Source organism: Urocampus carinirostris, chromosome 19, assembly GCF_059441175.1.
Source record: "Urocampus carinirostris isolate Australia breed hairy pipefish chromosome 19, RoL_Ucar_1.0, whole genome shotgun sequence".
Lineage (NCBI taxonomy): Eukaryota > Metazoa > Chordata > Actinopteri > Syngnathiformes > Syngnathidae > Urocampus > Urocampus carinirostris.
Window position 1 is genome coordinate 15520632 of NC_142367.1, and position 15902 is coordinate 15536533.

Genomic DNA, 15902 nt, shown 5'->3' on the forward strand with positions numbered 1-15902 from the left:
TGTCAGGTTAATTGGCCGGTTCAAATTGTCCCTAGGTGTGGATAAGTGAGTGAGTTGTATGTCTCTGTAGGCCCTGCAACTGGAAACCAGTTTGGGGTGTCCCTTGGCCACTGCCCGAAGATGGCTGGGATGGGCTCCAGCACCCCCGCGACCCTACTGAGGATAAGAGGCGCAATAAATAAATGGATGGATGGATATAACAAAAGAAAACTTGAACCCTCATCTTTCATTAGAAAGTTTGTTTCTAGCTTGTACCTTTGCTTAGTAAACAACAGTTGGCCACTGCTAAGTTTCTTGGAAATACTAATTTCCAAGGAAACTAAGTTTGAGTTTATTGCGATTGTTGTTATTATCATTGGTGTATTTTTTAGGGAAGATGAAGGGGTAGGAAAAATAAGTATCTGCTTCTTACTACCCCTTTTCGAACATTTTCTAAGTTTCTTGGAAATACTAATTTCCAAGGAAACTTGGGGAAAAAAATGCCTTTTTGTGAAAAGATTTCAAGCAGAACTTTCACTTGAGTGTTTTGTAAAATGAGTCTCGCATGTCTTCAGTCAAAATATGTGTATGTTGGGTGGGGGTCTCTGTAGTTGGATTTTCCCTACATTGATATAATTTCTTTGGGGGACAAACATGACACACATCATCTCTCTCTCTTTCCCTCTCTCCCCCTCTCAGATTTTTCTTTTTCTTATTTCTTATTTTCTCCCCCATCCTTTTCTGTTTGTATTTCTCTACCTCTAAATTAATTCCTTCCTTCCAGTCTTCTAGTTCGCTTCCGTGAGAGCATTTTACTACAATAAGGCCCCTGAGCTAAAATGAGTGAAACCACTGTCAAATATTATGCATTTCATTTTTTTGCAGCTCCAGATATGTTTTTGTTGTATTTTTTGGACCTACCTACCCTTTTAGAAATGGCACTTTAAACATTTAAGTTGCTAACCCCTGTTTAATACTTTAGCTTTAAAAAGCAAAACAAAAACATGTAACCCAGAATTATAATGCAGATTTATTATAGATTCTTTTTCAGAAAGTACATTTTTGACACTCAAACGACATGGTTATAAACACAAAGCCAGCAATATTTGTGGAGGTATTTTACGGCTGAATGGTAAACCTTTAACAGAAACCACAACTTCATTTTTTTTGTTGTAAAATGGCGTCATGTTACAGTACTTTTGATTCTTTTTTTTAGTAAAACTGAAAGAAAACCACACATTCCAAAATGTAGAGCACCAAAGAGCAAACTGTCAATTCCATATCACTTCAATAAACATTTGCCAAACTATTAACAATAATCGATCGGAATGTATAGCCTCTTAATCCTCATATGCTACCTTTCCTGTTAATTTACAGTTGCAACATTATAAACCAAGGGAAAACCGAGAATTTAATGCATAAACATTATGTATAATAGGAGAAATGTTTAAAGGAACACTGTCTTATTTGGCTACTGTATGTCGCAGTATTGTGTAATGCAACCCAAAACGAGTGCTAAACAGCACAAGGAAGAATATAAACTATGGCGACTCAGTCGCAAAAAGCACCAGTTTTCTTATTTTTCTGACACTGATGTCAGCTACTTCTCGTGATGAGTCTCATAATCTCTCAAATAAATGTACATTTTCAAAAAATATTTAATATATTTATATATTTTACCACTAGTAGGCATTATTTGATAAACACTGTTCCGTGAAAAGATCAAATAACACCACTTTACAAGATTTTTTTTAAACTATATGTATTGCACATACTGCCAGAACAGTAAAAATAGCAGGTAGTATGTTAATGGGGTACTTCTTTTTCTCCCCCTTTTCTCTATCTAGTGGTTTTTCCGTTCATCCTTGAAATCATCTGTCAATTCTAGATCAAATTTCAGGAAGTTTAACGGATACGAAATGAAATGCTTACGGTAGATTTCAATTCATGTGTTTAACAAATCTCAATTTCACAAGATATCTTAAAAACAAAAAGACCTAATCATCAGAATAGAAACAAAGTGATAGCACTCTTTTCAATAAAACCTATTGGGATTCACATTTCTACCTGTATATCACAGTACATGATTCAGTCTTGGAGTGCCCCCTAGCGGGCGACTGAGACATTTTGGGCCCACTTCATGAGCTTTGGCACCTACACATAAGGCCTCATTGCAGGTGACTTCGGCCCCTTTCTGAAGCCAAGTGAAGCACTTGCAATATTTTCAGAATCCTCTAGAAGGCGCTATTAGCTTAAAGCTGCCAAGACACTAAGAAAATATCCCAAACTTGGAAGTCTACTTCCAAATGTTCTTGTGTGGGCAAGAATGAAGTTCAGCCAGCGTCATCTGAGAGAGAGAACAAAAACCGCTCGAGCCTAAGTGCAACCGGAGCAGCTGAAAAGAGCAAATACTTCAGGTTGCTCAGAGCTGGTTTAAGTGGCTAGTAAAGAAGCTAAAAAGTCCAGTAAAAGTTTTTAAGAACCAGAATTTTAAACTCTGAATTAGGATAATTAGCGTGCACTCCTCTAGAGGGCACTCTTAGCGTCGAGCTGCAAAGACCCCAAGAAAGAATACACAAACTTGGAAACTTCTAGATTTTCTTGCGGGAACAAGGATAAATTTGAAAGCTGGTGTTAGTCCACATGAGTGTTAGATTGGGCCTCTAAAAATATTATAAGACTTGAGCTGACCGACAAGTTGGCTTACAGACGGTCCCCTACTTACGAACAAGATAGGTTCCGGACGATCGTTCGTAAGTTTAATTTGTTCGTAAGTTGCTTCAGTGCTATATTTTGTATGTTTATATAAGTATGTTTAAGGCTTCTATTAGTAACCTGTATTTTTTTGTAGTAAAAAATAAATATTTAATAAAATAATATGCTCTATAAAGTTAAGTTCAACTTACTTTTGGAAGATGAGCTTCAACAGTTAGGCGACATCCTCCTCTGTGGTTAAAAAGTGGCCGAAAAAAAACGTTCCGACCATTTTCTCAACCGCATCAAGCTTCCTTATTCCACATTTATTTCAAATGAAACGGCTCGCCTCTTTTATACACTTTACACCAACCATATCAAATGGAAAAAGTTCTTAGCGCACTGGAGATACAGTATAGAATATTTACACACTAACTCCTAGTTAGGGGATTTCTTCTTCAGGGTGGATGCTAGGTGACCTCTCACAGTGCCACAAGCCTGTAGTGGCAGAAAGAAGCACTACAATACTGTCGGAATAAGGTGCACACAATAAAAAAATCTAACTTACAGCGATGTCCAGATATTTTTCGACATCCTGAAAAAAAAAATTCTGCATCTACCATTTACTCAATTGTTCGTAAGTAGGGGAGCGTCTGTGTTACCATCTAAAAGCACTCATGCTTACATTATTCGGTTTGAACCTGTTAAGACCATTGGGTCTCACATTGGCAGCCAAGACCGTATAAGACTAGGAACTATCTTAGATAAGACAGACTTCTTCTCCAGCATCACGCAGAGAAAGGCTCTGCAGCTATGAATTCGATCTTTCTGGCATCCAGTAAGTAGTTAAACAAGAATATACAGTCTCCTTGTTCTTATTTATAGAATAGCGAGCATTAACGATGAAAGAACAAGGCTGAGTCTTACGTTCGCGACAACAAAAGACCGATTGAGCTGGATACAACCTGAAAAAAAAGCTATAGGCCGAGTCGATCGGTGCTAGTGTCTATCTTTAGTGGGAGAAGACCGGTAAGACTGCAATTGGAAACCAGATTTTGAGACTCTGAATTAGGGAACTAACCAGCTAGCGGTGGCTCTTAGCTTCAAGCAGCAAAGACCCCCGAACAAAATATCACAAGTGCTTCCTGAGGCGTCATCGGTCCATCAGCGTCTTTTGCTGTCCAAGATCTCTCTCCAGTCGTCCGACCAGGAGGACAAGCATCTCCGGGAGGGCGTTGCGGGGATGTGCTTGTTGTGGCAGGCGGTGAACAAGACCTGCTCCCATGTTGGGTGGGCTTCGGCGCCTGCAAAGGCAACGGTTAGCGCTAGTTGTTACAGAGCAATAGCCATAGAGGACCCCCAGATGAGAAAGCAGCTGTTTCCCAAAAGGTGCCAGTGAATCGCTCGGAAACACCCACGCGCAGCGATTCAAGAGACGTGACGAAATCCGTCAGTCTTGTTTATTTTTCTTTATAACGCAAGCCTGAATTTTTTTCATATTTCAGATGTCGGAGCACAAATTAATATTAACAGTGGAGGGGGGTGCAACAAATTTCAATATTTCGGAGGACCAGAAATCACACATATTAGAGGGAAAATGTTATTTTAAAAACGTATTTAAAAAATATATATTTTCATTTTTTAAACAACATGAGAATTACATGGAAATGAAAAATATATTATGTACATAAAAAAAACGTATGAATACAATCTTTACTATTATTTCCTTTTGGTTTTTTTCTTTTTTTTCTAAGTCTTCTTTTTTGATGTTATTCATTGATCTATATTTCTAATTGTTTTATTTTTGGTATTTAATTTACTGAATTATATATTTTTGGGGGGTGTTTTAATTTTCACACTTAATTTTTTAATCGTATGTTTTCTATTGGGTTTATTTTCACAATAAAATATTTTTATTTTTTTAACTGGCTGAATTAGATTTTTTCATTGATTTTTATTTTCACTTCCATGATTTGTTTGTACATTGATTTATTTTCTTGTAAATGTCTATTTTTCTAATTGTTTCATTTCCAATTGTTTTATTTGCAGATTTATTTGATGGGGGATCTTTTTTTATTTTCACTTTTTTATTATTATGAGATTTCTTAATTTTCATGTACAAATAATTTTAACTTTTTGATTTTCGTTTGAATTGTTTTTTTCTCTTTAATTTTAATTTGGGGCATTTGTGTTCCTTAATTGGTCAAATCTATTTGTTCAACAAAAACACATTTTTTGATACAAAGTAGAAATCAAAACAATGCAAAGAAAGTATTGTAAAACAATAACTGTTACATAAATATTCTAACATAAAGCAATTCTCAAACTATTATGTAAGCAATGGACTTAGCATGCTTGCACACAATATGATTTAATTTATACACACTATATATATATATATATATTATACATACCAAAGTAAGGCTGCACAATTTTGGGGAAAAAAAACCTAAGTGCAATTATCAGACCAGTATTACAATTTCAATGTTAAAAATCCCAAAAAGTCCCTCTGAATTATATTTCAACTTTGAATATTCTTTTAGTAGATTGGTCCCAACAGTAGAAAATGAAAGTTTGTTTTCGTCCAAAGTTCTAGTTAAGCAGTATAAAAAAAGTACAAAAATGGTCTTTAAAATGAAGGCAAAACGAGGGTTAATCATCTCTCCATGCTTTATTAAGAAAACAGCACCCTCTTCTGGGGATGCTTTGTTAAGGTTTTGGTAAGGCTCAAACCGCAGCTTGTTGCGATTACAGCAACGCACGAGGTCTCATTGCAATATCATGCAGCCCTACTACAAAATGTTGCATTATTTTTGTTTTTACCGAGTTTTGATAGACCCCCCCCCCCCTTTTTTTTTTTCAGTTATTCATTGCAAGTGAAAAACACAAGAATCCAATATTTTATTGGAAGTTTAACATATACACAGAGATGAGTAGAGTAGCCAAAGATTTTACTCAAGTAAAAGTACTGTTACTTCAGGATAATATTACTCAAGTAGAACTAAAAAGTAGTCATCCAAATACTTGAGTATAAGTAAAACAGTACTTGGTGAAGAATATTACTCGAGTAACAGTAGCGACGTCGTATCAAATTATCAAAGTCAATCCAATCGACAAAAAAATACATTTAATTTAAAAGTAGATTAAAATAATCAACGTAAATTCAAGTGCTTTTACAAACAATTGAATAAATATAATATAAATCCGATAACTGTAGCACAATTAAAGCCCTAATACTTATCAGGCTCTGCAAGCAGAACAACAAGCTAGCCCCTGAACTCGAAAAAAAGGAGTCCTTGCATATTGTAGCTAGTGTTTGGCACCCTTCTTAAGGGAAACATGTTTTGGATGTGAGGCCAGGGTCCTCCTCCTCTTTTGTGTTTTTGTAGTTGGAATCGCTAAGCGGCATTTTCGATTCGTTTCAAACAATTTCCCCCCAGTTGAATTTGAATACGGTCACGTGACGAGGCTGCTACTTTTGATTGGTTAAACATGGTAGAGCCTGGCGGAGGTCTCCACCATAATAAATGGGCCTTAGCGGAGACAGACAGACGCGTACTAACGTGGAGAGGATGGATTAAGTAACGACTTCAATGATTCCTAATGTAGCGGAGTAAAAGTACAAATTTACTCAAGTACAAGTATAGGGATTTCAAAATACTCCTAGAAGTACAAAATTTCCCAAAACTTACTCAAGCAAATGTAACTGAGTAAATATACTCCGTCACTACCCACCTCTGCATATACATATACATTTATTTGATTAATAAGTCATAAATACGCCGTTCCTTTCTTAAAATGGCGCTGTTCTACAGTTTAGAAAAATCTCTCCCTCCCAAAATATATCTTTAGAGTTCTGTTCTGCACCATCGCGACCAGGGTTGGGTAAGGTTACTTTAACTTGATTACTTTCAATTACTTTTGGATGACTCCAATACCAAATATGCTAATAAAAGACAAAAGAAACTAAATATGAATAAGATTACTAAATTTTGTGCAGGCTTGGGGAGTAACGGAATACATGGAAGGGCAAAAATGATGTTGGCAAGCTGTTTGGATTTATTTTCATTTTGTTTCTGTCGCATTTTATGTTAGTTTCGCCAGAGATCAAAGCCAGGAGAGAAAGCTTACCACGTGTTGTGAGTCATCATTGTATTCATATTTAGTTTCTTTTGTCTTTTATTAGCATATTTGGTATTGGAGTCATCCAAAAGTAATTGAAAGTAATCAAGTTAAAGTAACCCTACCCAACCCTGATCGCGACAAAAAAAACTGATTAAAATGGTACCTATAATGTCCGGTTTGTCGTCGATAAGGACGTCTCCGCTGACTACCGTCTTGTCCCTGGTCAGAATGACCTGCTCCAGAAACTCGTGCCCCAGATGCTTTTCCACCCACGCGTACTGCACCAAAAAAATGCACACACTACTGAGGAAATGTGGTGTTGCTGAAAGAAAGAACCGGTCACCTAGCAAGCGTACCTTTTCATAAGGACAGTGCTTGAAATATTTGATGGGGCTGGTGCAAATAAACACATCCGTGCTGTGGAAAAGGGGAAAAAGATCATAGATTTTAAATCCAGAAGGCGAGTGACACTCAAGGACGATGCGATGTTTACAAAAACGGAGCAGCTAGCAATAAATATTGTGTAAATTATAACCTTTATCTTCTTTGTTCCTTTATCTTCTTTGTTTTCATTTATCCTCACTGTTGAATGTGAAACTGGAGTGCCACGTCCAATTTCGTTGTCACCATATGTTCAACCCATTTTGTAACAATGACAATACGGCTGCATCGGCTCGCTACAACGGGTCAGGTGCAATCGACATTTCGTTCTGTGTACATTGTTACACAGAATGACAATACAAGGAAATTATTATTATTATTATAAAAGTGACAAGCTGTAGCCTGGAGTCAAGTGGCTAGAGAAGAAAACGGGGGAAAACATTGGGGGCTCAGCTGTGGAAATTCATATTTATTCGTATATCCCTTAATCACAAGAAGTCTCAATACTAGTACAATAATACTATAATACAAACACACTACTACAGAATTATTACAACACTACTTAATTAATACTACAAAAATACCACTACAGTAATACTATAATACACTGTATGGCTTCAAACAATAATCAAAGATACATTAACTATCATATAAACGTAGTATTTTTGTATCGTAGTATGACTGTAGTGATATTTTTGTTGAATTTCTGTAAAAGTATTTTTTAAATATTTACATAGTCATATTTTTATCTTATTTCCATCGTAGTGTTTCTGTAGGATTTCCGTCATATTTCTGTAGTAGTTTTTTAGTATTATGGTATTACTGTAAATTGTATTTTTGTAGTATTTCCGTCAAATTTCTGTAGTAGTATTTTATTATTACTGGAGTGGTATTTTTGTAGTAGTTCCGTCATATTTCTGCAGTAGTATTTTTGTATTATAGTATTACTGTAGTGGTATTTTTGTAGTATTACCGTCATGATATTCCTGCAGTAGTATTATAGTATTACTGTAGTGGTATTTTGTCGTATTTCCGTCATAATATTTCTGTCGTAGTATTTTAGTGTTATAATATTACTGTAGTGGTATTCTGTAGTATTTTTGTAGTAGTATTTTAGTATTATAGTATTACTGTAGTGGTATTGTTTTCGTATTTCTGTCATAATATTTCTGTCGGAGTATTTTAGTATTATAATATTACTGTAGTGGTACTTTTCTCTTATTTCTGTCGTAGTATTTTAGTGTTATGGTATTACTGTAGTTATATTTTTGTAGTATTTCTGACATAATATTTCTGTAGTAGTATTTTAGTGTTATAGTATTACTGTAGTAGTACTTTTGTAGTATTTCCTTCATATTTCTGTAGTAGTATTTTAGTATCATGGTATTACTGTAAGTGGTATTTTTGTAGTAGTTCCGTCATGATATTTCTGTAGTAGTATTTTAGTGTTACAGGCAGCACGGCGGCGCAGTGGTTAGCGCATGTGCGGCACAGTTCATGTCTTGGGAACCTCCTGCGTGGGTTCAAATCCAGCTCCAGACTTCCTGTGCGGAGTTTGTATGTTCTCCCCGTGCTTGCGTGGGTTTCCTCCGGGCACTCCGGTTTCCTCCCACATTCCAAAAACATGCATTTCAGGTGAATTGGCCGGTCCAAATTGTCCCTAGGTGTGAATGAGCGAGTGACTTGTCTGTCCCTGTGTGCCCTGCGACTGGCTGGCAACCAGTTCAGGGTGTCCACTGCCCGATGATTGCTGGGATGAGCTCCAGCACCCCCGCGACTCACTGAGGATAAGCGGTGTAGCTGATGATGAGTACTACTGTAGTGGTATTTTTGTCGTATTTTCGTCATATTTCTGGAGCAGTATTTTAGTATTATAGTATTACTGTAATGGTATTTTGTAATATTTCTGTCATAATATTTCTGTAGTAGTATTTTAGTATTATAGTATTACTGTAATGGTATTTTGGTAGTAGTTCCGTCATATTTTTGTAGTAGTATTTTAGTGTTATACCTGTTGATTTCCCTTGGAACAGTCAGTGGAAGTGAATTTCCTTAAAGGGACCATGAACTTTTATCTTAATCTAAATGACCAATGTTCAGCGTAGAAGATGCTAGTGTTCAGCTAATAATATAACGGTGCTAGTTATCAGCCAAGAAGAAAATAGTAGTTTGAAGTAAGAAGAAAACAAGGCAACTTTTTAGCTAGTTCTCAGTCAATAAGAAGACGCTATCGCAGTATTTTCATGCCTTAAATATTTCTGGAGTAAACATTGCTAGACCAGTCAACCAAAGGCCGCAGGCTGGAGACGACCACGAGGGAAACCCCGCACTCGATGGCTCGACGTCGTTGCGGGCGACCTCCAACAACACGGAGTTGCCGTAGAGGATGCAGAACAGCTGGCACAAGACCGCCAGCATTGGAAAAACCTGGTTCATCTGGTCGGCTCAACGCACAGGGACGGGACCCCCCGACCTTCGCTGGAGCAATAAGTAAGTAAGTAAGACCAGTCAACCGACCACAACACTGAGTTGCACTTTCCAGAAAATAAGTTCCGTTTTGTTAACGGTTCTGCTGTGAAGATCAGTACATTTTACACGCTAGTCCTTTATCAGAATGCTGAGGCGAACCTACTTGTCCATCTTGGTCATCTCCTTGATGGCCTCCACCCCACCAGGAAGCGGCTCCAACTCGATGAAGAAGTCTTTGGACTCCCAGATGCTGATGGCTTTGTCCTGGAGATAAGCCGACACGTGCATGGCAGTTTATAACCGGGAGATAACGATAATCGAGTGCAGCGCGTGACTCCCATTTCTCGGGGAACTTGAAGTTCAATCGCGCTTGTTTAAACTAAATGGCTCGTTTTCTATGCATGATCATGCGATGCACTCGGAATTATATAGAAGCTTGTGGACAGGGGTCTCAAACTCAATTGAGCTGGGGGGCACTAAAGCTAGGATCTGGGTGAGGTCGGGCCAAATACGGTTTTCCACAAAATAATGCTGGTAAAAATATTCGGTTGTTTCTAAGGGTACAGTGTTTTATATTTGTCCACTAGATGTCACTGCGATGTGCAGTGCAACCAAAAATGAATCCAAGGAAGACTACAAACTTCGGATACAAAGTGGGCAAAAAGGCACCATTTTGCTTTCCAATTTTTCACAGCCTTTCTCAAAGAAAGACAAAAAATATATATATATATTTTAAAAAAGAATAAAAATAGAGAACAAGAAATAGGAAAATTGAAATATAAATAAAAAGTATGGGAAAAGAAAGCAAAAAATGAAAATGGGGGAAAAAAAAGGAATAGAGTGGGTTGCACGGTAGCTGCCTAACGGTGTGGAGGTCCGACTCCAGCACCTCCGTGACCCTACTGAGGATAAGCGGTGCAGAAAATGGATGGATGGGTAGATGAAGAAAAAAGGAATGACAAAAGAAATTAAAGACAAAAAGGATAATAAAAGGTGATTTTACTCTTTTTTTATTTTGCCTATTTTTTTCTTTCTTTTTTTCAATTTTTCTTTTACTTGTTTTCTTTATCTATTTCTTATTTCTTTTCTTCATTTTTCTCATTTCTTTACCCTTTATGTTTAGCCTTTTTCTTTTCTTATTTTTTCTTTTGCTTTTTTTGTTCAGTCTTATTTCTTTTATTTTGTTTCCCTCTTATCTCTTTTTGGTCAATTTTTCCTTTTCTTATTTTTTCTTTTCTTATTTATTTTCTTTTCAAAGTTAATACGGTGCAATTCGGTCACTTCAAGTCTCCCTATTTTGCCTTCTTCTGCTGTGTTTTTTCGTTTTCCGTGGCATGACGGAATACAGCCACATCTAGGGGGAAAAATGATACACACTGTCCCTTTAACTTTCATATTAAGGTGGGGGCCTCAAGCTATCATCCTTTTTTGTGACACCTGCTTGCGACAGTCACAGGACTTTTTGGGCAGCCCCCGTATTGGGCTACAAGCGGATGTCGTAAAATCCAAAAATACAATTGTCTGAATAACCTCCCACAATGGCTTTTCTTCATATAGTTCAGAATCTTATTTGTTTCATCAAGACTTTGACTATACAACACTGTATTCTTTGCACTGTATTAATTGAGTATGGGGCTCACGACCTGATGCTAGAGAGGGAAGCTAAAACATAATAACCATTGAAACAAAGCTTGATATTTACAAGAAATATCAAATTTGCACACGAAACTAACCTTGCTAAGTTGCAAGGCTGTAACCAACGGACAATCCGGAGTTTTATGAAACATGAGGAAGCTATTAAAGCAAGGATATCCTTTAAGGACATGATAATCGTCTCAAGTGAAAATTTTAATATCAGTTTAATTTTTCATCCACCGTTGCCGTCTCCTCCCCCTTAGTGCATCCACCCGCTACTCTCAAACATCAGCTTAAGTCACGTCTCACCAAAGGTGAATACAATTTACTTTTTCCTTTACAAATATATTAGTTTATAATGTTATTTATCACAAACATGTATGTTAAATGCAGGTAACACTTACTATATATCAAGAGTCCCAAACTCTGCAGCCCAGGGACTATTTGCTGCCCTCAGGATGGTAGTTTGAGGCCCCCACCTTAATAAGTTAAAGGGACAGTGTGCATTATTTGACCACTGGATGTTCTAATGTTCTTTGGTGCAACCAATAACGAGCGCTAAAAAGCACAAGTAAGAAAGAAAAGTACGGAGACTCAAAGTGACCATCAAGCACCATTTTTCTTCTATATTTTTTGCTAAAGCCTTTCGCCAGGATTTTTGTTTTTAGGGTACGTAAAGCGGCACAATGGTGATCAAACTACTGTCTTTAAAAAAATGGAAATTTCTCAACCCAAGAGTGACAGATCATGTACTTTTGTTAATTACTTAAATTAACATGTTTGCTACCACTATGAGGCACTGAATAATACACACGGTCCCTTAACGGGCAGCCCTGATTATGAATTCATTCATTACTGATTGGTTGGTTTCATATAAGTTTTTAATATTTCATAGTTAAAGATACCCCCTGATGGGCCCCTGGTTAATGAAGTTTGTGACCTATATACTCTGTTATTGTATTATATGTTTCAGCAATTTAACTTAGCAATCCCCACCTCAGAATGGATTAAAGTAATATTCTTGGGGTAGTGGTAAGATCTTGTTGGGGTGGAGCCTAAAATGTCAATCATTACGTTTGGGTTTGGGCCAAGCATCTTTCTTGATGACTTTTATAAATTATTCTCCTTTGTTTGTTTTCTTTGGGTAGAATTCACACGATAGATTCCATCCCCTCTTGTGCCCAAAACCCTGCGTCCGCACACTTGTCCACACGCTTGGCATGTTTGTGCACTAGGCAGTGCAACAGGGGGACAGAATCCATTGCACGGATCTTCCACAAAGAAAAATACACAAAGAACAATGACGGGTGGACAATTCAAAAATAAGGGAAAAAAAGGCAGCAGGAGAGAAGTCCTCCAGATACTGACTCCTTTTGGTTTGCTTAGGGCTTGGTCCCTGAAACAAGCTCGGTAGGGCTTTAATACCCGAAGCCCTGGTCAGGTTGGATTTCTTTAGGCCCGATCTTAACTCCACCTGGAAGTCTACTGTATTTGCATGTTTTTTTTCCATTGTCGCTTTAATGGATGCCACTTTGAAAGTCACATGACCCACATACTGTGAAAAGTTGCCTATATAAACAAGGAAGCCAGTGCTTAAAAACTTGTGTAAACATAACGAAGAACAAATGTTTCGTCTTTCCATGCAAAGAATCAAATGATGCACTTGCAGGGTTGGGTAGGGTTACTTTAACTTGATTACTTTCAATTACTTTTGGATGACTCCAATACCAAATATTCTAATAAAAGACAAAATAAATTAAATATGAATAAAGTTATGACTCACAACACGTGGTAAGCTTTCTCTCCTGGCGTTGATCTCTTTGATCTCCGGCAAAACTAACATGAAATGCGACAGAAACAAAATGAAAATAAATCCAAACACCTTGCCAACATCATTTTTGCCGTTCCATGTGTTCCGTTATTCCCCAAGCCTGCACAAAATTTAGTCATTTTATTCATATTTAGTTTATTTTGTCTTTTATTAGCATATTTGGTATTGGAGTAATCCAAAAGTAATTGAAAGTAATCAAGTTAAAGTAACCCTACCCAACCCTGTGCACTTGACAGTTAGAAGTAACTTCACTTACAGAAAGGTCGCTCCGAAGTCTTCCGTACTGCTTGGACACCCAAAACCCTCTCCTATCCTCCAGGGCGACGTAGGGTTCGTCCGGGTATCTGGCCCGGTACTTCTTCAAGAACCCTCCTTCAAAGTCAGCCAGTACGCCATCCATGTCGACCAGCACCCGCAGTCTTTTATCAGAACCGCTGCTGTGCATCATGCTCACGCAGCTCCTTTGCGATAACTTCGGAAGCATTCTTCCCAGGAGACGACTTGTGGTTAAGAACAACATCGTAGTGGGCCAATTGGGCGGCACCAATTAACTTTCCTCGGGTAGCTCGTGGTGCAAAGTCCGCATGCACGATCGTTTTTTTCATGCACGCTGCACGGTTTGCGTTCGTCTCCTGTTGACGTTTTGCGTCCGCATTGTGCCTGTTATCTGCACAGCTCGGATGCTATCTTGACGTTAGCTTTGATGCTAAGTCGGCAACGGATAAGCCAAACGTGACACTCCTGATATGCGCTGGCTTCGGGTCGCTTGCTAACGTCCCGTGGCTTCCCATAACCTAGCGAGATGACAACACGGGAGAAATTTGCTGACTGGGGTGGCCGCTATAGAGGAGAACGCAGGATACTTGCACCATTAGGGTTCCATAGGTACGGTAAACACTGAACTTGAACAAACTGTACTAGTGATGTGTCATTCGCCGACGAACGGCTTTATGAACAGACTCTTGGAAATAAGCGACGGGAGCTGGTGTTATGCCGAGAAATGCATCCCCTAGCTACTATAACCACTTTGACCTCGTTTTAGCTCACTTTTATATCACGGGAATGTAATGGCGAACATATGACCAAAACCACTTCGTCTTGCATTTGTTGGGAATGTCATACAACTTAAACCATTCCGTCTTTGTATTTGTTGTGAATGGAATCAAACGGTAATGCACACCGTGTATAAATCACTTTTGAGAACTGTTATGCACTCTACCGTAAAGCTTATTATGCTGAAAAAAGCTTTACGGTAGAGTGCATAACAGTTTTAATACGAGCGATTTGAGTAGAAAAAGGCAAAATATACATGCTCAAAAGTTATTTATATACGGTGTGCATTACCGTTCGATTCCATTCACAACAAATACAAAGACAGAATGGTTTAAATTGTATTACATTCCCAACAAATGCAAGACGAAGTGGGTTTGGTTATATTTTCGCCATTACATTCCCGAAAAGTGATATAAAAGTGAGATAAAACGAGGTAAAAGTGGTTATAGTAGCCAGGGGATGCATTTCTCGGCATAACACCGGTGCATTCGCACTGATCGCTTCTTGGCCTTTTGTCTAGGATCTTGGCTTAGCCTCTTGTCTAGGATCAAGTGTCTCGGTCTGTTGGCTGTAAGGTGTATCATGATTTGACTGATAATGGACAATGAGGGAAAAAAAACAAAACAAAAAAAAAACAAAAAAACGGGAGCCGGTGTTGTGTCGGAAGATGCCCGAGCATTCATGGGGCCCAAAGCAAAATTAGATTTGGGGCCCCATATTACTTGATAATTTGCATCCATACTAGAACTCTTTCCATGTTCTACTCCAGGAGTAGGCATCTCTTTGGAGTCAGTTGGCCGCATGTGACATGTTATACTTCTTTTGAAATAGATTAGTTTCATCAAAACGACCACAATTAGAGCAAAATAGTACATTTTCCATTTTCAAGTCTTTTCGTGTGTAATATTATATCATAATTGGTGTCATGCAGACAGGGTTGGGTAGGGTTACTTTAACTGGATTACTTTCAATTACTTTTGGATTACTCCAACACCAAATATGCTAATAAAAAATAAAAGAAACTAAATATGAATAAAATTATGACTCACAACACGTGGTAAGCCTTCTCTCCTGGCTTTGATCTCTTTGATCTCCGGCAAAACTAACATAAAATGCGACAAACAAAATGAAAATAAATCCAAACAGCTTGCCAACATCATTTTTGCCGTTCCATGTATTCCGTTACTCCCCAAGCCTGCACAAAATTTAGTAATTTTATTCATATTTAGTTTCTTTTGTCTTTTATTAGCATATTTGGTATTGGAGTTATCCAAAAGTAATTGAAAGTAATCCAGTTAAAGTAACCCTACCCAACCCTGCATGCAGAGGAGCAATCAGAAGAGACGTTTAGGAGCCGAAAGACCCGGCTCTTTTTAGTGAGTTGAGCCAAAAAAGCCGACTTGCTAAAAAGAGATGGAATTCCCATCACTGAACTGTATTGCTATGAACAAAGATGTTTTTTGCGAAAGGAGATAGTACTTCTCAAAAACTTTTGTCCCTAAAAACACAAGTTTTTTTATACACAATGTATTTTATACATTATTATTATAGCTATCATTACTATTAGATACATGTAAGAAAACGCAACGGCTTTAAAATTACCAAAATCGCCTTATTTCTCAAATAGTAATCACTTTTCTATAATATCTTTGTCCAAACCGGCAGCGGTGACGTCAGGTCCGGTTTTCTCTTTTCTTTACTGAATAGTCAAACGTTAATTTGTCAGAAATTGCAC

The 15902-nt window shown here is 37.7% G+C and overlaps 1 protein-coding gene across 1 annotated transcript; it reads right to left on the minus strand.

The window, feature by feature from the left end:
• Positions 1-2870: 2870 nt before the first annotated feature.
• nt5m (5',3'-nucleotidase, mitochondrial) lies at positions 2871-14021 on the minus strand. The gene is made up of 5 exons (XM_088323480.1): positions 13371-14021; positions 9812-9912; positions 7155-7215; positions 6962-7076; positions 2871-3977 (listed from the first exon to the last, which is right to left on the minus strand). Exons 1-5 carry the CDS (start codon positions 13632-13634, stop codon positions 3838-3840), a joined length of 681 nt encoding a protein of 226 aa, XP_088179606.1. The 5' UTR covers positions 13635-14021; the 3' UTR covers positions 2871-3837.
• Positions 14022-15902: the final 1881 nt, after the last annotated feature.